Source organism: Dipodomys merriami, unplaced genomic scaffold (genome assembly GCF_024711535.1).
Source record: "Dipodomys merriami isolate MVZ:Mamm:240054 unplaced genomic scaffold, mDipMer1.0.p SCAF_29, whole genome shotgun sequence".
NCBI lineage: Eukaryota > Metazoa > Chordata > Mammalia > Rodentia > Heteromyidae > Dipodomys > Dipodomys merriami.
The window spans coordinates 16781264-16804145 of NW_027204381.1; the positions used below are offsets into that span (position 1 = coordinate 16781264).

The 22882-nt window shown below is 46.3% G+C and overlaps 1 protein-coding gene across 4 annotated transcripts in view; it reads left to right on the plus strand.

Moving 5' to 3' along the window:
* The window catches only part of Zbtb16 (zinc finger and BTB domain containing 16), a 176324-nt gene that overhangs the window by 81634 nt on the left and 71808 nt on the right, over positions 1-22882 (plus strand). For all 4 annotated transcript variants that reach the window (XM_070038502.1, XM_070038501.1, XM_070038503.1 and 1 more), the window contains exon 3: positions 9333-9430. In XM_070038502.1, coding sequence (XP_069894603.1) covers positions 9333-9430 — 98 coding nt within the window. The remainder of the gene's footprint in view (positions 1-9332; positions 9431-22882) is intronic.

Sequence of the window (22882 nt, forward strand, 5' to 3'; positions counted from 1 at the left end):
CATTTATACAGAACGCTTTAATTCCAGAGGAACATTCTTAAGGCCTTTAAATGGTCTTTTTCAACAATCTCTGAATTTCAGTGGCTGGTCTATAGGATTGGAAGGTAATACATTAGCTTCCTGGCTAAAGTGCAAATATATATGTCTATATATGTATATATGAATCTTGATAACTAGGAGACAAAGTATTTTCCTCTATATACTCAGGCAAAACAGGGAGATAACCAAAAATCTAGCTTTATTGAAAGCTGGTTTCTCAGAAATTGGCTGCCTGTGCCAGTTAAAAGCCTTGTATGGGAGAGAGAAAAAAACAAAATTCTGCATATCGCTGGCCACAGTTTGATTCCCTTATAGGGCCTGTGAGGATCTAGAGAGAATATTTTGGATTTATTTTTATTTCCCTAAGGCTGACATCATCAAATCATGCATCATGCTGCCGTTTTGGGTTTGGGGAAAGGAAAAAAAAAAAAGCTCAGAGAAGCTATAAATCTTCAGTCATGTTACTCTTTTTCCTCTTCCCTTTTTCTAAAAGCACAACTTTTCTGTTTTCTTTAAGAGAAAGCAAAGAAAACTGCAAAAGTGTGTATTGATCCCTTGCCTTCAGATCTTAACTACCCAGGCTGTAATACCTTGCTTACATCTGCCAGGTTTTTGTGTAGTTTGTAACATCTCCTTAATCCAGTGAGCATAAATAGAACATTTCAATCATATTTGGCTACCAGGAACTTCGTAGATAAGCATGCTAAGACCTTGTTGAAAGAGACTGTATGAGATTGTGTGTGATAAGATCATCCCATAGTCCAGGGCCCAAATGAAAAACTTTTGTTCTTGGTGAAATTTGTTGATGGAGATATTTCAAATAAAAGACTTGGGAGAACTGAGCATTTTAAAACAATGGGCTGGTTATGTAACAGCCAACCGACCTCCTGTCGCTCAGCCATGAAGCTCCATCATTGAGCAGTTGTGCGTGGAGCATGGCCTGGACCCTTTGTCATTCCTGGCATTGTATTTTATCACTGGGAAATGACCGCATTAGAAGGTACTTTACATGCAGTGTTTATGGCTACAAGAAGCACCATTGTCCTTCCTCCTATTTTCAGAGCTCAGGGTTGTTCTTTGCACCATTCTGTCTGCTCCAGATCTTTGGCCTTAATCCCAGGCCAAAGCAGAATGTGTGATTTTCTTTCTGAGAACCCTGGAGAAGGCTTCTCTAGGGGACAACAGGCACAAACATTCTTGTGCTGAGATAGGTATAATGGGCTGGGAGAGAGGGAGAAGTAAGCTAGGGCTTAAACTCAGGACCACATGCTTTTGCTTGGCTCATTTGCTCATAGTTGGCTGGTGCCCTACCACTCGAACCACACCTCTAATCTGTCTCTTTGCTGGTTCCTTTGAGATGGAGTCTCATGGATTTCTTTGCCCAGGCTGGTTTCAAACTTCAACCCTCCAGGTTTCAGCTTTCTAAATAGCTAAGATTACAGGCATGAGCCACTAGCTCCCAGCTATCATGTTTTTTGTTGTTGTTGTTGTTGTTGTTGTTGTTGTTTTTAATTTGATGATTCTTCGGTATTTTTTCCTTTCCCTGTAAAAGACGCCAAAACGACCAAATTCCACCAGTTCCATAACTGTGGATTTATAAAACAACCAAATGTTCACCAGTTCCATAACTGGGTTTACAGCCCCCAAACCTGCAGCATAGAAGGTGTTAACTAGCCCTTGTTCTTTTTTCCTTTTTAAAATCTGCTCTTTGAAATCCTCGGCTTTTATTGGTATATTTACTTTATGGCATACATAAAGAGCTGTATTAAAAAATAAATTGTGTTGTAAAAGCATTCGGTAATGTTTATTAATATTGACTAGTCAGGGAGCAACGAACTCTATTGCTAGAAGGATAATTTGTGGTAATACCAGCTAAGCATTCACAGCTTGTCAAATGACTGTCTAATCTCAACAGTTAAAAAAAAGGGGGGGGGATAATTTCTCTCACATCTTAAGAAAATGAAAGTGACCTATTCCCCTGCTGAGATTAGAACCCTTCTCCAACTCTAGACAGCAGCCAGGTTGCATTTCAATGGTCTGGGGTGACTCCCTGGCTATGAATAACTCCTTCTCCATCTGCTCTGGCTACCCGAGTCTGCACTGACATTGAAGGCAGTAGGGTTCCAGTCCTAAGGAGCTTGTAGAGCTAAGGAATTTACAAATGGCCTGGTCTTGAATCACGTACATGAGGAGAATGACACTGGGTGTGACTAATGGCCTGCCCAGCCTGGAATATGACACTGTTGATGACATTAAGAGAAAGTCTTTAGGATGGTCTAATGTCACCTTCAGAAGGTAGTGAACACTCTGAGTGAGTCCCAGAGGCCCTGTGAATAGTCTGCTTTGGTATCAGCTGAGGAGTAGAACCAGCTCTTTGGAATATTTCTTTCTCACAAAGAGATATATAGAAGTCTGGGTGTAGTAGTACACACCTGTAATCCTAGTACTCAGGAGGCAGGGGAAGGAAAATCATGAGTCTGAGGCCAGTCTGGACTATGTAACAAGACCCCATGCCATTTAAAAATGCATGCAGTAGTGGAGGTTGGGATGAGTGGGAAACCACCTGCCATCTCTCTAGAAGATGTTTTGGGGGAGAAATTCCTGATAGTCTCATCACTTTCCTTCCTCTCTCTCTCTCCTCCCTCCCCTCTCTCTCTCTCAAAAATAAGAGCGCAAGATACCATTGGCTAGTTAACTTTTCTTTTGTTTGAACTAAAGGTCAGTGGACATTGATGTTATGACTTTTAAACTGAAGACAAACCCCAAGACCGATACACAGCAGCTCTTCCCTCTTTGAGTTCTTAGAAAGGTGGGTGCAGCCACATACAGCTTTATCCCCTGAGCTTGGGGAGGCTGGGGGAACTGGCAGAGCTGTCTCTCATGCCATCCCTAAAGAGAAGGGAATATGGCCACATGTCAGAGGCCATTGCATCAGTAAGTCCCACTCTTGAGAGACCCAAGGGGTTTGCATAGTGGCTGGGTTTCCATAAGTGGAGAATCTGGGACAGGGGAGCAGGCTTTTCGAGAGAACAGGGTCATTTAGACCCTGCTCACCTAGTCTTGCATCTCCTGCCTTGCTGTTGTGAGTGTCCCTGAGGAGGGCTGAGTCACCAAATGGATGTCATGGTGTCAGAAGGAAAAGGGTAAGTTTTGGAGAGGCTTTTGCGGGTGGAACAATGTGGGATCAAGGATAAGAGTGCATTGTAAGTGCTGCCTGGCTTGGGATGAGTGTTGGATCAGGAGATGAATCATTTCAACTGAGAACAAGAAAAACATTAGCCCTGGTCCAGCTGTAGAGTCCCCTCCCACTCATTCTTCCCAATTACAAGTTCCAGTTCCCAGTGCTAGTCTCCCCTGCAAAACTCACAGGTCAGGCAAGTTCAGCTTCCCAGTAGGAGCATGAGTGAAATAGGTCCTTCTCTTAAGCGACTTGGGCTATAAGAACTGAGGTTTCTTCTTCTAAACCTTTCCTGCCTGTGGGTCTGCTCTGACTTAGCCATTTAGGCAGAAGAACTTCAGAAGACATGTGAGATTGGTACATCTTTCTGGACTTGAGCCACTCCCACACTCTTCTTTGCCAGCCAGTCCTGTTGGCCTTTTCTTCTTGGCACTTATTGGTGTCATGGGTCTTTCTTCTGGCCTTCAAGTCCTTGGTCCTTGGCTGTGTGGGATGGAAGATGGCTGACCCTCTCCAGAAACTACACATAGAGTATACCCTTCATTAGCAGGTACTAGGACCAGCTGTCCCTGGACACTGAAAATAGGGAAGGTGGAACTTTGTATGGGTCACCTTGCTGTCACTCATGCTGCTAGAGTTGTCCCAGGTGGGCTGGGTTGATGAAGACTTAACCCTGAAGTTGTGTGGGTGCTCTAAAGCTCAGCCTTCATGTTGTTATAAAGTTCTGTGGGCTTCAGGAGCCTTCAGATATTCTGATTCTGTATTGAAGGCTGGCTGGGAAACTGTTGTACTTGGAATATTAGGATGGATAGACAACTGTACTAGACTTCATTTTACCTTGAGGATTTTCTTCAGCAGTGTTGAAACAATCCCCTTTAATCCCCTAGGTCTTCAGGAAAAAAAAAAAGGAGCTATATCCATGGCTTCTACCATTGGGGAGTTTGCAGTCTAATCCAGACCAACTCTGGATGGATTTTCAGAACCACAGCAACACAGAAATGGTTCAAACAATGAGAGTGTGTCTTGCCACCTTGGTCTTACTAGTAAGAGCTGTGTGGTTGAGATTTGCTGCGAAAAAAATGGGTCATTCTCTTAGGTTGCTTGTTAAAAAGTTCCAATTTGCTTAGCTGCAATTTCTCATAATGATTCAGCTTTCTTGACACTATAGATTGAAACCTGTTCAGGGTTAACTTTGTGGGGTTTCATCATTTTTAGACACAAGCGAATAAATACGTTATATGCAAGGTATGATTACCTGATGGGCCAGGTGTTGGAGATGTATCATCACTAAGAGTGAGCATATATATACCCCAAGAAAAAAATAGTGGGGTCCTGAACTGTACAGGGGAAATGGATCCTCAACTCAGCATTGGATGGGGTGTTCAACTCATTCTGGAATCAAGTCATGTTTAAAATAGTGGCCAGAAATGAGGCTTATTCACATTATCTGCCAAGACAGTCCACAGGAAAAGTGCAAATCTATCCCCACATGTCCTCCTTCCCCATGTCACAGTGGAGGCTGAGGACCTCAGATGGCCACGAGCAGTTAAACTTTGTGACAAGACAGAACCAGACTGAGGGAATGTACGAGCAGGGTAAGGAGAAAGAAGTGAAGAGTGCTTCCATTTTGATCAGAGTCTTTTCATAGTGTGGTGGTGGTGGTGGTGGTGTTTTTGGAAGGTTTTGGTTTAAAGGGGGATTCCATGGCTTTATACAAAGTTATTGTGATTCCCGAAAGCAATTGGAATTCAGATTCCAGATGGGCTTTTCTGTGAACTGTGTCATAGGGCATTCTGGGAGCCAGGACCATTTACTTATTTTTTCTTTCTTTCTTTTTTTTTTTTTTTTTTTGTTGGTCATGAGGCTTGAACTCAGGATCTGGACAATGTCCCTGAGCTCTTTTACTCAAGGTTAGCACTCTACCACTTTGAGTCACAGATCCACTTCCAGTTTTCTGGTGGTTAATTGGAGATAAGTCTTATAGCCTTTTCTGCTTGGGCTGCTTTGAACTGTGATCCTCAGATCTCAGCCTCCTGAGTAGCTAGGATTATAGGTGTGAGCCACTGGCTCCCAGTTTGCTTTTTCTTTGAAGTAGGACAAGCCTCTATTTCTCCACATGATTCCTTCCTGCTATGTGAATGCGCAGTCACTAAAAATAAGAGCAACCCTGTGTTGGACCCTGGTGACCTCCCAGCCAGGCCTGTAAAGTTGTTCCTTTTCCTCTTCTGAGCTCTGTGTTTTGGTCGGCTCTCACTGCCAAGGCAATGGTCGAGACCATTGACTTTGTAGTATGTATGGAGTCACATGAGTGCCAGACTCATTTTTGGAAACCTGTGTGGGCCACTGAGTTAGTGGGTTGGTTTCAGGTAGTGTCCTTAGCCCAAGGATTAGACAAGACAGGACACATCAGTGTCTCTGAAGGCAGCAACATGGTTCTGAGACCAAGCTCCCGATAAGTAGCAGTAAGTAAAGGAGAAAACTCAAGTCGTCTGGAGTAGAAGGTTTTGAAATGAATCCATTGCTGGGGTGGGTGTAGGGTTTTGCTTGGTTTGTCCTCGCTTAGCCACTTCAATGTCAGAGTTGGTCACAGTGAATAGCAAAATGGAGTATGGCTGAAGGAGACACTGGTGTCCTTTTGAGAACTCTTCTTGGAGCCTAGGGAAAAAGGGGTATGGATAAAACTCTTGGATGATGAAATTTATCTCCACTCAATCTTCTATATCCTTTCACAAGTTTGGGGAAACATGGGGGAGATTATGATAGCATGGCTTGTTCAAGGTCATATGTATAGCAAGATGGTTGCCGAGTGAGGGAGTTCTCTGGGAGTTCTTCTCCACTCCTTCTGTAGGAAGAGGTCAACTAGTCCTCCCCTTTTGCATCGAGCCAACCTCACTGGCCACTTCTAGTGGTCACTGAGCACATCATTCTCATCTAGGGGGAAAAAACGCTGGTAGAGTCCCTTGCCTCCTGTGTAAGAGAACCTGGGTTCAGTCCCCAGTAGCACCCAAAACAAAACATTCACACCTATGGGGGAACAAAAGCACTGTATACACCAAGAATATTTTTGATATTTTTGTTTTGGGTAGTATTGAGGATTGAGCCCAGGGCCTCTTGCATAAGAGACAAGTACACAAGTACCCTATCACTGAGCCACACCACAAACCCTCCCAAGAACATTCTTTTTATTTTTATTATTATTATTATTTGGTTGGTCGTGGGGCTTGAACTCTGGGCCTAGGCGCTGCCCCTCAGCTCTTCAGCTCAAGGTGAGTGCTCTACCACTTGAGCCACAGTGCTACTTCCAGTTTTCTGGGTGGTTTATTGGAGATAAGAGTCTCACAGACTTTCCTGCCCGGACTGGCTTTGAACCGTGATCCTCAGATCTCAGCCTCCTGAGTAGCTAACAGGCATGAGCCACCAGCGCCCAGCCCAAGAGCATTCTTAAGGGTAACAGGTTTTGATCTGGACACTCAAGAGAGGAGAAATGGGAGACCAAGATGAGGGTTTAGCCTGAGGGTAGTTCCCCAAATCTGAAGATAGCTCATATCAGAGTCCTTATTGAGAGAAATTGATAAAAAAAAAAAATAATCCAAATGGGTGTCTGTCTCCTGCTTCTCCTGAAAGTGTCCACCCCACCCTGAGAGATAGGGACTCCTAGAAACAAATCCCTCAGGGAAAAAAAAGAAGGGTAAAAGTAAACTAGAACCCATACATTCCTACCTACTAGACTCACCAGGATTGTGTGAGAGGAAGGAATTCACCTGCCAGAGCATTCACAAATGGAGCCTTTGCTGCTCTGTGGCAAACCTCCATCATGGCCAGGCATGGGGCAGGAATGCAGCCCTGCCATGTATCTCTGTGTGTGTGTGCTCCCATGTATGCACAACTTCATGCCTGGGAACATAGTTCAAAACGTAACTTTGTCCCAGATACGATGAGGCCATGTCCCATTGTGTAATGTATTTGGAGTTAAGAAGGTTTGGTTGAAATGTTCTGTACTGTTACTATTTCTCAACTTGGAAATAGCTCAGCCATGGCCAAGAATGAGATAAGAGGGGGTGGGGTGTCTTACAATGAGAGAGAGAGAGAGAGAGAGAGAGAGAGAGAGAGAGAGAGAGAGAGAGAGAGAGAGAGAGAGAGAGAGAATTTGTGTGTGTGTGTGATTGAGAAATCATTTGTTTTTGGCAACAGGAGGAAAAAGTAAAGGCAACAAAGACAACAGTGTGGCTGAGAAGGAGTTTTGTCAGGAAAGCTGTTTATGGTCCTTACTAGAAGCTGCACAGAGTATTGGATAGTGGGCTGTCCTCCTGCTCTTTTTTTTAATTTTTATATTTTATTTTTGGTCAGTCATGGGGATTGAACTCTGGGCCAGGACACTGTCCCTCAGCTCTTCAGCTCAAGGCTAGTGCTCTACCACTTGAGCCACAGTGCCACTTCTGGCTTTTTCTGCTATGTGGTGCTGAGGAATCGCACCCAGGGCTTCACGCAGACAAGGCAAGCACTCTACCACTGAGCCACCCTCCTAGCCTATGTCCTCCAGCTCTTGATGACCCACCGGCAGGGCCACTGAGGAGGCTCCCCTGGGATTACCACATAGCTTTAGCAGGCTGCTTGGTTCTCATTCTGAGATTTGTAGGTTGGCAGCAGTGGGTGACTTGGGTCCATTGCCAGGATCTGGGCACTGCCAGTATCAGGGCCTAATCCTTTTGTCCCATCGCAGGTTTGTTTTCTTTTCTTTTTTCTTCTGATATCAGCACCAGCTCTCTGGCTTTTTCCTGCAGCCCTAGCATATCAGCATTCTAATCTTAGTAGATTGTTGGCTCTCAGAGAACACTGCATTCTCTTGCTTGCTTCACCACCTACAGATCCTGTCTCTGGCTGCCACTGGCTGCCCTAAATCCTTTGGGAAAGCGACAGTGAAGGGCCAGAGATGAGATCCTGGATCCTGCATCCTGGCAGTGGCCATACGGGCCTGAAAATGGAACTGTGGGTTAAAGGAACATCAGCGTTTGGGGCCAGCAGTGTTTGCAGCTCAGAGCCTCTCCCCAGAACTCAGCTGTCTGCCTGCTGGCCTGTTCAGTTCCTTACGTCTTGTGGGCCCCATAGCTGGCTCAGGACTGAGCAAAGGGACTGGTGGGAAAGGCCTCAGGAGGGAGTTGGGATGGGAGGAAGCTCTGCTGCAGGACCAGTTGTTTTCAGGGTAGTCACACAGCCAGGCCCATCTCACAAACGACAGAATAAGATACCATAAAATAAGATAACATGGCTGCTGCAAACACCCTAGGTTATAGAACAAAGTTTCTCGAAACCCTTCTGATTATTGGGGATGGGGTGAAGTGGGGAGGCAGAAATAGAAGACACTTTTGAAGCTGGGCTTTAGGGGAAGGATGTGAGTACTGGGGATTACTGCCATTCTAAGAACATCTGGGCTCCCTGAGAGATAGGTAGGTGGTTTGTGTCCATAAAGAGAACATCTCATTCTTACGTTTATTCAGGGTCTCCTCAGTGCCAGTCACTGTGAAGGACATGGGAGTAGGTGGACAGAGGTAGAGCACAGGTGCAGCCCTTTGAGTGTAAGGTGTGGAGAGCCAGGCACGGGCAGCCGTAGCAGTGAGGACAGTGGGGTCCCAAGCTAAGCAGAGGCTGGAGTACCTCCATTTATGACCTGTGCTGCTTTGACAAGTGATTTACCCGTCTGACCATCCTGGATGCTGTTTCCTTCCACTCTCTGAAATGGTGTCTTTTTTCCCCCTTCCATGCCAGTGGACCAAACAGTAGGAAGTGCTCTAGACTTCTTCTTTCCCGAAACAAGCCTAAGAATGAGTGACATAACTGTAACCTTTATTCTAACACCTTTGTATAGATATATAACACCTTTACATATACTCATCTTTATTATAACCATTAAAAAAAGCCATTTCAAGAATGAATGCAGCCATCTAGGGGCCCGTGGAAGGTGTCTGAGGGTTCCAGATGAGGCTTTATCCATGTCAAGTCTCCCATCTCCTCCTCCCGTTCACCTGCCAAAGGGATGTTGCAAAGCCCGCCAACAGGAGTGGGTCTGCCTTCTGTCCAGCCAGAGCAGCAGCAACCTGTCCTTTCCTTTCCCCTACAGGAAGCTGCACAGTGGGATGAAGACGTACGGATGCGAGCTCTGTGGAAAGCGGTTCCTGGATAGCTTGCGACTGAGAATGCACTTACTGGCTCATTCAGGTAGGCAAAGATGCCTTCACCAGCCCATTCAGGCCCAGGCAACTACCTCCTGTCCACCTTCACCCCCAACTCAGAGCCTACCATGACCCAGACATTGCCCTGCCAGACAAGGTCTTGGTCCACCTGGTCCCTTGGAGCATTTCCTCCAGGTTCATGGAGCTGATGGTGTGCTTGTCAGATGAAACGGATCGTCATGGTCTCCCAGAGTTCCCAGGGCCTCGCTGGCACCCATGCCCTGTGTGATCTACCTTCCAAAGTAGACTGCAGTTTCATTAGCAAAACAGTTGTCGAATTAGGTTCTCGCTGTCTAATGAATCTGACTATTGGGTTCACATTATACAGGAGCCTTTAATTAAATAGATATAGAAAGGTTGGAACACAAAGCTAGTTATAGCGTGCTGTCTTTTGCAAGTTAATTTTATCCAATTCTAGTGGGGTCGACTATGTAGCTGCTGGTAATTTTGTTCATGTTTGGGCAAAGCAGCTCTGTCCTGTGAGGCATGGAGAAGGGGAGAAGCCCCGACATCCAGCCTGCCTGGGTGCGCTTGCCAGGTTGGACATTGTGGTTTCAAGGCCGAGGGTCCGCCTGCCAACACTCCGGGTCTCTCGCTGTCTGTCCTGCGCAGAACCTTGCCTTTACAACCTTTAGGAGAGCAGGCAGGCTATCTTATTTGGTCTCGCTACCATCATAGAGACACATGGCAACATCTACCTCATCCTTCTCCAAGCAACTGAGGTCTTGGAGGGCAAATTCAAATCCTATCTGTGCCAGTTGCACAGTGTACTAACAGTGGCCAGATCTGTCGTGTGAAACCACAGTTTCTGTATGTTTTAGTAACACCAGTACATACAGTGCAAGTGTTGCCAACTCATATAATTTTTTTTTTAAAGAATTAGGTAACAAAGACATCTGTAGCAAGTCCCCAACCTGTAGTGGATGGTTAATAGGTATCAGTGGCTTTGGCTTGTACCTCCTCCCTTTCCCTTGCTTCTGAAGTAGTCACCTTGGGGCGTGCCAGCATTGCCTGACTGCAGGTGCGTCCGATCTGCTGAGCTGCTGCCTCCTGTTCTTTTCCAGCTCACAGTGTTACTCTCCTAGGAATGCTCGTCAGTGGCTTTGCTTCAGTTTGCTGTGGTCTGGCTGCAGAGCCCACGTGGTTTCATAGGCTCCTTGGGTTCTGGGCCTGGTGGCTTCGTTTTACCTCTTTCTGTCTGCTTGGGAAAACCCTGTCCCGTCTTCCAAGATTCTTTCTACCATGCTGTCCTCAATCATTCCCCCACCTCCAACGAGAAACAATTGTGTCGCCCTCTGGAGTGTCCATTTTCTTCATGTATAACTCTCTTTGAGCACAATCTTTCTTTGGTGTGTTATGGTTATTTATGGGCTTTGCCTTATCTCCTCTACTTGAGAGGAGATTGGAGGCATGAACCCCCTAATGATATGAGTTTTAGTATCTCAATCTATATAGTAAGAGAGAAAGAGGGGGCGGGGGAGAGGGAGAGGGAGTGCATGAAAGACCTGGGTCAGCTGTCCCTTGTCCTGTACTTACTCTCTCAAGGCTGATATTCTATCATTTGAGACATAGCTGTAGTTCTGGTTGTTGGGGTTTTTTTTAGGCTAATTGGAGATAAAGAGGCTGGATTTGAACTGCAGTCCTCAGATCTCAGCCTTCTGAGTAGTTAAGATTACAGGTATGAGCCACTGGTGCCTGGCTGTAAAGTAAGAGTCTTTAGCTCTGCTTAAGAAGTCATAAGACTCACTTAGCACTATGCCCGGCATGTTACTTTTCTTCTTCTTCCCTCTAATGGACTGTAAGCTCCTGAATACAGGATCAGTCCTCAGTGTGTCTGCCACATTGCCAGGCATGTTATTGGAGTCAGTGGGTATTTGCTGAATGAGTAAGTGCAAGCTTGGAAGGCTGATAAACAACTCCATGAGACTTCAAGCTCCTGCCTGCTCTCATCTGCAGCAGGAACCCTCCCTTGAGTGTTCCTGGGGAAGGGGGCATCTAGCAGTCCCCTGGCCCATCATGGCAACTCCTCTTCCAGGCAGTAGGAGATGTGAAGCAACCACTGTGTTCCTGTGTGAATCTCATGGCTTCAGTCTTGGGTGTGGCCGAGAGCTGAGTTCATACTTTCGGTGAGGTCTGTGTCTCCAGTTGAGACAAGCTAATGACTATGCACACCCCTCGGTGGACCGGACTGGTGGCTCCCTGGTGAAGCTGTCTCTGGGCCTGCCTCAGATACTACCTCCAGGTCCCATAGTTTCACCAGATCCCTCCAAGGCTTTGGGACTTGGGTCCTAGCTTGCCCTTTCCTTGCTTGTCTTATCTGCCACGTATTTCACGGTAATAGGTCGCACTGAGAATTGCCTCTCAATGCCCTTGTGAATGAAGATTTGGAGCTGGGGACAGGTGGTGAGTCCTGGGAGTATGATAATTCATTCACCCTTGTACATAGCTCATAGCCTATGGAGTCTGTGACTTCTCTTCCCTATTGATGAGTTCTTCCTCTTGCCCTGTATTTATCTCTCTCTCTGTCTCTGTCTGTCTCTGTCTCTCTCCATCTCTCTGTCTCTCTCCGTCTCTCTGCCTGTCTGTCTGTCTGTCTCTCTCTGTCTCTGTCTGTCTGTCTCTCTCTCTCTCTTTCTCTCCCATGCAGAAATATCTTAGAAAATCAGATGGCACAGAGTTATTGGGCCTAGACCATTTCCTGAACTAGTTGTAAACATGGACCACCCCTGAGGCCCCTGGAGAGGCCTGGTCTTGTTTGGGAGTTGGACTCAGAGGGCTGAGCTGCTAGTGTCAGGTATTCTAGAAGGTTCTAAGACTGATTTTTTTCACACATTCTGATTAGAGCCCCCAGAGGCCTGACCACAGAAGTCTGTTTTAGAAGGCCTTTTACTGAGATACGTGAGATTTCCTTGCTCTGTTTTGAAGGCTCCTTGCAAGAATCTGCCAGTGAGAATGGACTGGAAAGATGTATAGGACAGATCCATTTTACAGAGGATAAAGGTTTGGAGCAGTAGAGGAAAGCTTGGAAGAAATAGATTGTATTTTGTTGTGCTGGTACTGGGTCTTGAACTCAGTATCTGCATACTGCCCCTTAACTTTTTCATTCAAGGCTGGCATTCTACCACCTGAGCCACATATCCACTTCCGGCTTTTTTTCTGGTTAATTGGAGTCTCATGGACTTTCCTGCCCGGCCTGGCTTTGAACCATGATCCTCAGATTTCAGCCTCCTGAGTAGCTAGGCTTATAAGCATGAGCCACTGGCACTGGGCTAGATTTTTTTTTTTTTAATAGCAGCATACAGAGAAGTAGGTCTGGGATTTGCACTGGGGTCCTGGTTGCCCTGAATGCTGCCACGGCCCTGCACAGGCATATCTTTGCTGTTTGTGGCTGTTCCTGGAGCTGCTTCCTCTCCCTCCTCTAGCTTGTTCTGTGCTGGCTGCCCTACCCCCTCTTGGCAAGCACTGCCTGTGTTTGTTATTGTAGTCCTGGCGCTGGGCCAGGCCTGGCTGCAAGCCAGACTTGTGGGTACAGTATGTACAGTGAGTGCTGAGCCATGCTTGTCATCATAGACGATTAATTTTTTTTTCTAATCTAGTAGGGGTGGGGTGAAGGAGGAGGCAAGGAAAAGAAGTTTCTCCCAGACTGGAGAAGAGGTCGCCCTGAATTCCTCCGAGATGTGTGTTTTTTATAAGAGGAGGAAAAGGCTTTGGCTGTCTATCCTCCACATCTTTGCTCCCTTCTCCCCCTGTCTTCTCTCTCTCTCCTCCTCATTTCCCTATCAGATGCAATCAGCCTCTAGGAGATCCGACCAGGCAGGCGAGGTCTTATTTTCAGTGACTAGAATACTAAATTTACACTCCTAAATCAGTTTTCATTGTGTTGAAATTGACAATTTGTTTAATTAGAAGTTTGCCCTGTAGGAGGCCCTTCTGAGAAGCAGAATGCTCTCTCTCTCTCTCTCTCTCTCTCTCTCTCTCTCTGTTTCTCTCTCTCTTTCTGTGTCTCTGTCTCTCTCTTACTTTCTGTTTTTCAGAGTTTTTTTAAAAGAACCCTAAATGGTAGGAGTGAATGTTCAGTTTAATTGAAGTTTTTATTTCAATTTGAATGTGTTAACTAATCAAGTGTTTATAAGCTATACCTGATGATAACAATAAGTTTAAATTAACCAACAATAACCTAACTCATTAACTAACGAGATGGTGTGGCCCAGCTCTGCATTCTCCAGGGCATTTTTCTAAGGTCAGAAGACTTGAGCTTTGGGAATAGACAACTTTCATCCCAGGCTTTAGAAAGCTGGCCCTGTAGAAGGAAAGTCTAGGATTTAGAAGGGAGCAATAGAATGTCCTACACCCTCACCATTTCTGCCCCAGGAGGACCCCAGGGCATCCATCCCTGTCTTGGGGATTGGATCCCGCAGTGTCTATGGATCTCCAGTCTCTTTGCCTGTCCCTTTAACACAAGCAGCGATTGCTAGCTCTGGGGAACCCCTGTAGAAACCCCAGGCTCTGGCTGGTGACTCCTTGGTTCTGAGGTTGGCTAGTGTGTGACTTCCCATCCATGTAAGGCAGGGCAGCGTTTCCCACATCAAGGCTTCACGGAGGGGTGGGTTATAAGTGAGCATATAGAACTGCTTGCCCTGTGCTTCAGGAGAAGTTTGGGTGTTTCTCTGGCCTGGCTTTATTCTGGGGTGTGTGTGTGCGTGCGGGCGGGGGGAGTGTTTAATAAGCCTTAGTGATGTGTTGGGCTCTTTACATTTAACAGTGAAGAATCCACTGCATCCCTGACTTCAAGAAGCTAGAGTCACTCAGGAGAGGTCAGCCTAAGTATAAAATCATGGCAGATGCACATGAGTCCCCAGCACTGGGAAGGAGGTACAGGAGAAGTTCATAGGAGATAGACCTTGAATAGAAGGTGAGCATGACATTCTAAAAGGGACTGGAAAGGGAAGCCCAGATGCACAGAGGATGGGCAGGGCAGATGGGGAAAATCCACAGGCTGTGCCCGGGACTTAGCAAGAAAGGGGTGGGACAAGATTCTGAAAGGCTTTAAGAAACAATTGATTGGCATTTTTCCCTTGAGGGACAGCCATCAGAAAACAGAGAAGGGACTGACATTTCTCTCAGTCCCCCCTCTGGGACTAGATGCAACTATAGGTTTGTACATTGACTGGGCTCGACTATTATGCTCTTGTGTTTTCTCCTGCCCTGATTGGATGGCAGAGATCCTGGGGTTGACGTGGTTCCTTTGTTTTCTTTTTGGGAACACTTAGCCTTGGGCTTCAGGGTTTGGGGTGGTTTTTAGTAAGTTTGATTTTTCACAAATTAGCATCGGTTCGTTGTACAAAGGGAGTTTCACGTTAATGTGTATATAGTGCCCCTTAGCCAGAGCCACCCCTTCTAGCCATCTCTCTCTTCCTTTTGCCTCCTTCCCAAAGCCATGTCATTGTTTTCTTATTTAATTCTTGCACATGAACATAAGGTATTTCGATTAGATTCGTCCTCCATGCTTATCTGGTCTCTCCCACTAGTACCTATACCCTAGCCTTTGTGTGTGAGTGCGTGCCGCCACTGAGGCTTGGACTCAGGGGCTTATGCTCTGATCCAACTTTCACTCATGTCTGATGCTTTACACCTTGAGCCACAACTCCCAGTTCTGGCTTTTTGCTCATTAATTGGAGCTAAGAGTCTCACAGATTTGTCTGCCCAACTGGCTTTGAACTGTGATTCTCAGATCTCAGCTTCTGAGTAGCTATGATTATGGGTGTGAGCCACCAGTCCTGGTTTCCTAATATTACGTGTTCATAGTTCAAAGGGGTTTTACTACGGTATCATTCACACATGCATACACCATACTTTAGTCAGATTGATCATAAATATGTATAGGTGCACATATAATCCTTTATGTGTTTACATATATAATATGTTTAGATGTTTATAGTTTAGGTCTAACATTCATATATATGAGAGAAAACCATATGACCTTTATCCTTCTGAGCCTGGTTTACTTCATTTAGATGGTAGCTTCCACATCCAGACATTTGCCTGCAAGTCCATTCTTCTTTATGGCTGAATAATATTCCATTGTGCATCTCCACCACCTCTCCTTCATCCATTCATCGGTTGTCTGTACCTTGGCTATGGTTTCAGGGTTCTTCAAGTCAGAGAATACAGGGAAATCAACCAAGATAACTAGAAAGTTCCCTGTTCCTTCAAAGAGCAGGAACAAGGTGGTCCTCACATTGATGGTTGGAGGACCCCAAAGATGGCTTCTTGGGATGTATAGCTTGGGATTATTCAGGTCCAGGAGAGCCCTTGGCTGGTCCATTCACTTGCTGTGATTTTCCAGTGGAGGCCCAGCTTTCTTTTCTTCCTGTTAACCGTCTGCCACTAGAGGAAAACCAAACTGGAAGTCGCCCAGGAAGAAACTCTTTTCCTTCCGCATGCCTTGAGAGGTGGGTAGCACCTGTTTGGGGGTTGAGAAACTAGAGCAGAGCAGCTCAGCCCAAGTGGGTTGGGCTGCAAGACCAAGCTGCCCTGCCTTTGGTCCTCAACGTCCCTGGGGACGCAGAGAGGAAAGGCTGAAGCCACTTTCCCTGGCTTTCTCTTGAACATACTTCTCCCTCTCCCTCTCCCTCCTCTCAATTTGGCCTGCCTCCCGAACTTTTTCCCAGAGTGGTGTCGTCACTGGCCTGCCGGCAGGTCTGGATGTTCTGCCAGCATTCCAGCGAGTTTATGATCGCTTGCAGATGCGGCTCCAAGAACACGCTGTACCCAAAGCAGAAATTAATGCAGGCTTGACTGCGGTCCAAGCCCCTACACGGGAGAGAGGAGAAAGAAAACAAAAACTGTTTAATGCTGTTTATAAATTATACACTGGCTGATGAAAAATACATTTCTCTCCTGTCCCCTTCCCCTCTTCCCCTCTCCCTCTCCCCCCTCCCATGCTGCCCTCCTCTCCACCCTCAGCCCCTTCTCACTTTCTGCCTCAGAGCCTAAACGGAGACATAAGAATATGGTTTTGCTTTTTAGCTCCTGTTTTGGATCCGAAACGCTGCCACCAAATCACAGCCAGAGTATATTTACCCTTTACCTGATGAAATAGACTGATTTTCCAGCCCAGATGGGGTGGGTTTTGTTTTTTTTTTTGGTGGTGGTGGTGGATGTAAGTAGGGGTTTTGTTTATGAATGTTGGGTTTTTTGATGGGTGCAGGGTGTGCTTCTGGCCCCAGGCCCAATAAATCCCCTTCATCAATGCCACGGGGTATACATTAGGCTGCACCCCACCACCCTCAAGACTTCACGGCAGACCAACTGCCCTGAAAAAGTTTGGAAAGTTCATTGCAGGTCATTGTATAAACAGTGTTTTCTGCTCCCTTCACCTACAGCCTGTGCGAAGAGGGGGGTTCACGTACACCCTCCTCCCTCAGTACACATGTCTCTGTCTCCATATGGTGTTGAAGCAGGGGTTGGAGCAGATCATTCTATCTACCCCTCTGGATCCCACCCAGCCTCTCCCTATGAGCCCTCCCCACCAACCCACCCCCTCCCAATTTATTCTATAAATTCGTTTGCACATTATGTCTATCCATTTACATGGCTTTTGTGTTTTTTTTAATACTGCTAATGTTTATCATTTGCCCAACAGGCTCGACAGATTTTGCTTCCTGTAGAGCATCGAGGCTTTAGAGCCCCCTCGTTGCTAAGTAGCAGTCTCTCTGTACTGTAATGGGCTGATTTTGTATTCTGTTCAGTGCTGTATCTTATTTTTGTATGCAAGACAAAGTGTTTTGATGGAGGACGATTGCAGCAGTGTCTGGAGGCTGTTTGGAGTTTTATGGGCTGTACAGTACACTGTGTGCTCTCTGAACAGAACACAGGCTGTCGAATTCTGGATTGGATTTTGTCATCCTCCCCCCTCCCCCCCCCCCCAGAGGAGGCTGTGAGATAGAACATTACTTTTAGGGTGGAGGAAAGAAAGTGGAAATTATGTAATAACCTTTCTCTCTCTCCCCCCCACCCCTCGCTCTGTCTCTCAGTGATTTTCTTTTCCATCCCCAAATAGGGTGGTTTCTCCTACACACACCCCCTTTTATATTGCCACATGATGTTACACAGCTAGGTGCTGACGTCCCTATGAGGAATGAATGGTGCCCTAGAGGGGTGGATGCAGGGACATCTGTCACTCTTTTCCTCTCCCTTGCTCCTTCTGGGCTGCCTTGCTGGCCCTTGGTTTTGTCCAAAGACCAGTGAGGCTACACAGTTTTGCATGGGTTGGACCCAAAGGCAATGCCATCTTGCTTCTGTTCAGCTTCTTCTTGCCTGAGGCTTTCCAGACACGCACCTTGATGGCAGGGTTCTTGGGTGGGCTTCTATTGCTGTGTTCTCCTTCATCCCTCTTCCCTTGCCCCTCTGTGCCGGCTAGATAGATGGAACCCTGTCTCAGCCCATCTATCCCAGCCCCGTGTCTGTTCCTCCCAGAGCTCTCCATCATGGCAGGCATTTTTTTTTTTAGGTTTGCTTTTTTTTCTCTCTCTCCTTGAATCTTCCTCTAGATCTCCTTTCATCTCTCTGTCACTGTCCTTGTGTCTGTGTCAGGCTCAGCCTTTGCACGACACTCCTTTGTATTTCCTGTCTTCTTTCCTGTGTCTTCATCTGTCTTTGTCTCCATCTGTCTCCGTTGATCTCCTCTCATCTGGCTGTTTGGCTGGCTGGCTCTTGGTCCATCTCTGTCTCTTCTTCATCCCCTTTCTCCTTCCCCCTTCAAAGTTCCTTATCTTGGAGGTGGAGCTGCAGTTGGAGTGGGGAATAAATTGCCACTCAAAGCCCAGAGGCCTTGTCAGGACTCTTGAGCAAATGACCAGAGAATGTGCCCAGCATATGGAACTTTCTGTCCTTTGCCTTGCAGGGCCCAGAAAATGGTTTCCCTACATTTTCTAGGACCCTTGATTTTTTTTTTTTGAAGTTGATCTGAGGATGGGTAACAGATGAATAAGATTAGGCTTTGGAAAGCCCTTAAGGAATGTACATTTCTCCTTAGAATCCCATCCTGTGCTCTCTGTGCTTGCTGGAGTCATTCTGGGCTGCACACCTAGCACAGAGCTCACCTGACACCTTGCCATTTGTTCTCTCTCCTGTCTGTACCCATGGCCTGGCAAAGCGCCTGGCACTTCGAAGGATTGGCATAAGTATTTGTTGAATAAATATACGTCTGTAACTGAAGTGTTTGTACTACCATGGAGCTCTCGGTTTGTTGGGGCCCAAGGCTTACACAGTTTTGGTTGCCTTCCCTTGGGAAAACACTTTGACTGTGAATGAAGACTGGGAAGTCTTTACCACCCCTCCAGGAAAAGGGGCCAATGCTAAGGAGAGGCCTGAAGCTTCAGCTTGACTAGCCTAAGCGAATAGGACCTCCATAAACCACTGCAAATAGTTTATGATTGAGAAACCCACAGAGAGACCCAACTAAGTAAGGAGATCCAAGCAGAGGACAAGATGGTGGCATCTTCTCAACTCCAGGAACCCTCAGAACATGGGGCAGCTGCATTTTCTAGGCCTTGGGTTTATTTTCTACAAGGTTTAGGCCAAGTCTTCCTCTTGCTTTTGATAAATTACCATTGGTCACAGGGTTCTGGAAACTTCTTGGTATTCTGTGCTCTTCTCAGCATGGCTGGTTGGGGTCAGTAATACCCCGAGTTGCATTTCACCCACATTGACAAACCTGGTAACATCCTGGCTTCTATATTGACTTTCAGTGATTGACCATGGAATGGTATCGGTGCCCTTCCCACTCCCTAGCATTCTTTCTTCCTGGGTCTGTGGCTTTGGATTCCCTGCTCTTCTGGGGCCATAGAGTCATCTAGAGTCTAGTTTAAGCAGAGGTCTGGTTCTCTCATGGGCATGATTTCTACCTGCAGGTGGGGATAGTAGTAATGGGAAGTATCTCCAGAGGTTGAGATCTTTTCTCTGGAGTTTAAAGACTCATTTGTTACAGAGTAGGGAGTAGGATTGGACATTTGGTGGAGAAGGTGCACTTAACTTCCTAGCAATGAAGGGCAGAGTCCAGAATCATCATCAGAAGTGTGTGTGGTGGGCAGATCAAGAAGCATTTACATGAAATATCAAAATTGTTCTTCTGCAGTAATGGTCCCACACAGACCATTACCTTGAAGATTTAAACACAAACTGAGCTGGCCATATCTAGTGACTTCACCAACATTCCTGCCTGATGGCAAAGGCGACTTTACCTTTAAGTCTCAACGTCATTGTTGGTTGTCAGTTTTCGGAGGTTGTTAGTGGGCTTCCTCATCCGTGGATTCAGCCAGGACCATGTTGATTGTGTGTGATGAATTGGGACTCTTCCTCAACAAGATTCCAATGAAAGAACATATCCAAATAAGCCCCCTGACCTGCGGGGCCTAGACCAGCGTTTCCCAGGAATCCAGCATGCTGAGGGGAGGCTCAACTTGACTCGGAGGAAGCAGAAGTTTGCTTTTTTTTTATTTAATAATTTGCGTTTCCTATGAATGATTCTGTGTTCTGTGCGATACTATGCATTTTCATAACTGTCTCTTCCACTTTGGGTAAAGGAAGGGAGGGAAAAAAAATAACAGCAGCCGCCTTCTGTGGGCAAAGGAAGAAAACAAGAGATTGGGGCAGAGAACAGGCTAAATTTAAAATTGTAATTGGCTGACTTCCACTGGCTTGCGGGTGTTTTAATGACTCATAATAACTTCATTTAAAACCAGCTGAGCAGAAAATAGATTGGAGAGGAGCCTCGGGCCATTATGGATTTGTTTTTTTTGACAAGCTCGGTTTTCAGCAGCCAGGAAGGCTCTCAAAAAGGGTTTGGCTGTGTTCTCTCTCTCTCTCTCTCTCTCTCTCTCTCTCTCTCTCTCTCTCTCTCTCTCTCTCTCTCTCTCTCTCTCTCTCTTAGTGTTGGTGGTCTTCTTGGAAGTGGTCATATAGAAACTGAGGCTACTTTTTCTTTGCTTTTTTTTTCTTAAAATAGCTTTTCCCCTTATCCCCCCCCCTTTTTTTAACTAATTAAAAATAGATGCCTTGAGGTATTATTTTAGCATTAGTAGGGTTCCCCCCCACTTTTGATGGTGGGTAAATGGAACATAAATAAAATTGTTTTTTGAAATTACTGAATTAATTAGGTAGTAAAGCAACTACAATACATAAATTTCCTTTGCTGAGTGTTTTCTCCCTTAGCCTTGATCCATATTTGTGGGGCGGTTCCCTTTTTTCCTCAATCCCCTCCTCTCCCCACAGCCCCTCCTTCCCAAGTCATAGTACAGACCTTCCTTTTGAATGGTAAGATCCATCTACTATCCTGGCAATGGCTGAATGATTGTCACAAGTCAGTAAGGTTATGACAGTGTTGATTCTGTCCAGGTACCCAGTGTGCTCCAAGAAGCACGGGTTTTGGGAATTGCCACATAAGGATCTTCCCTGCCTCTGATTGTTTTAAATAGATCCTACCTATGTCTCATGTCAGGAACAGTGTCAGACCAGGAAGGGGGGACCCATCTCTCCTCTCTCTTGAAAGCCAGCAACTCAGCTACAGGATGCGTCTATCTGATTGGGACAGGAGGCCACCCCATTGGATAGCTATTAACCACTTATCTATTCTCTCCTATGGCACCTGTCACCTTCTTTGTTAAATAGCTCCTTGTTTGTCCTGTTTCATCTACTAGACTCTAAGCTTCTTGAGAATGCGTGACATATTTATTTCCCTTGTCTCCATAGTATCTCATGTTGTGATCTGTATGTTGGTTATAACTTAGTTATTTGGGTATTTTGAATAGATGAATGGATGAATGACAGGTAGTCAGGAGTAGACCTGAGGTGTTCTGTTTCTTCCTGTAGCCCTGGCAGTCTGCAGTCTGGATGAGGAGACTGGAAGGGAAGCAGGGACCTTGTGTCTAGCATGTTCTCTTACACCATCCCCTCAGCCTAACGCCTAGCAGGCTCTAGGTAAACATCTGTTGAATACATGAATTGTTCAGGATGGATAAGTGGGGCTGAGGAAGAAGAGAAAACACATTTGCTGACTACCTGCTGGGTTCTGCATGTCCAAACTCATGCCGACATGAGCCTTGGAAGCAGACTTGCTGATTCCATTTTGCAGATGAGAATGTGAAGCCTTTAAGAGTCAGACAGCCTGGAGGTGGCAGAGCTGGTCTCAGATCCAGATCTTTCCCTGACTGCTTTTCAGGTATGCAAAAGTGCTGTACCTGGCCCTGGCTAGTATTCTTTTGAGTGCCTGAATCTCTGCTTTTCACTTTGTAGAACTAACCAATATCTCAGAGAGTAGAGAGCTAAGACCAGAAAGGCTCTGGAGGTGGTACATCAATGGATTACTGCCTCAGAGTCCTGCACCTGGGCCAGTCACCAGCAAGAGGGGTGGACTAGCCTCTCCCTCATCAGCTGCAGCAGTTTGTGTTCAGCGTTGGTGAGGTATGGCCATTACTTCCCCATGTTGTCTTATAGGACCCAGAGGCCCTCCAGTGCTCCAGAACCACTTCAGGAGCACTTCTGGGAGCACTTCAGGAAGGTCTGTGTGTTAATATGTGGTTTCTACCCCTAGGGAGAGCTTGGTTGTGTCACGTCCCCCTAATTCCCCTCCCAAACACCCCATAGAGAGGAGAAGTAAGAAGAGAGAGCTGCCTGTGGTCCGTCTGGCACGGTTACCTAGTTGGATGTTCTATCCCTGTCTCCTAGGGTTGGGAGTGAAAGAGGCAGCTAACCTGTGTGCAGCCCAGAAATGTGGGAGCTGGGACTCTGTGGTACCTTAGCCTTCCAGCATCTCAGAGTATGGCCTATCAGGAAGATTGAAAGAGGAGAGGCTACGTCTGCTCTCTGACAAACCTCATTTTCTCCAGGAACACACTGGGCATTCTGGAACCTTCTCAGGGGAGTGAGCATCAGCCTAGTGGGAGCTAGATCATGTAGGTTGCATAGCAGAGAAACCTCTGACTATTGTGGGTCACAGATATGGCATTTTGTGGGGGGGCGGGGGGAGGTTGAATTAAATTAACCAATTAGCAACTGAACTGAAGGTCGGTAGCACACCAAGGTTAATGCAGCAAATGAGAACTAGAGCTATTGTTGGTGGTCAGGTGGAATGATGTCCTGGGTTTCTGGCAAGGGAATCGATGGGTTGTGCATAAGTTGAGAGCAGGGAGAATCCCCCAAAAACCTGGGCAAAAGAGATTGGATGGAGCTTTCTTGGACTATCCAGACAGAGCTCCTGGTAGAAGTGGACCAACTTTTCTTCTGCGATTTAGAACCAGCCAGGAAAAGATGCTTCTCTGCCTCCTCCTCTTTCTCTGCCCACACAGTCATCTTCCCAGGCTTAGAGCCCAGGGTCTTACACCTAAGGGTCCTCAGGTACCTGCGAATATTACTCTCAGGCTGAGAACCATCCCACTGT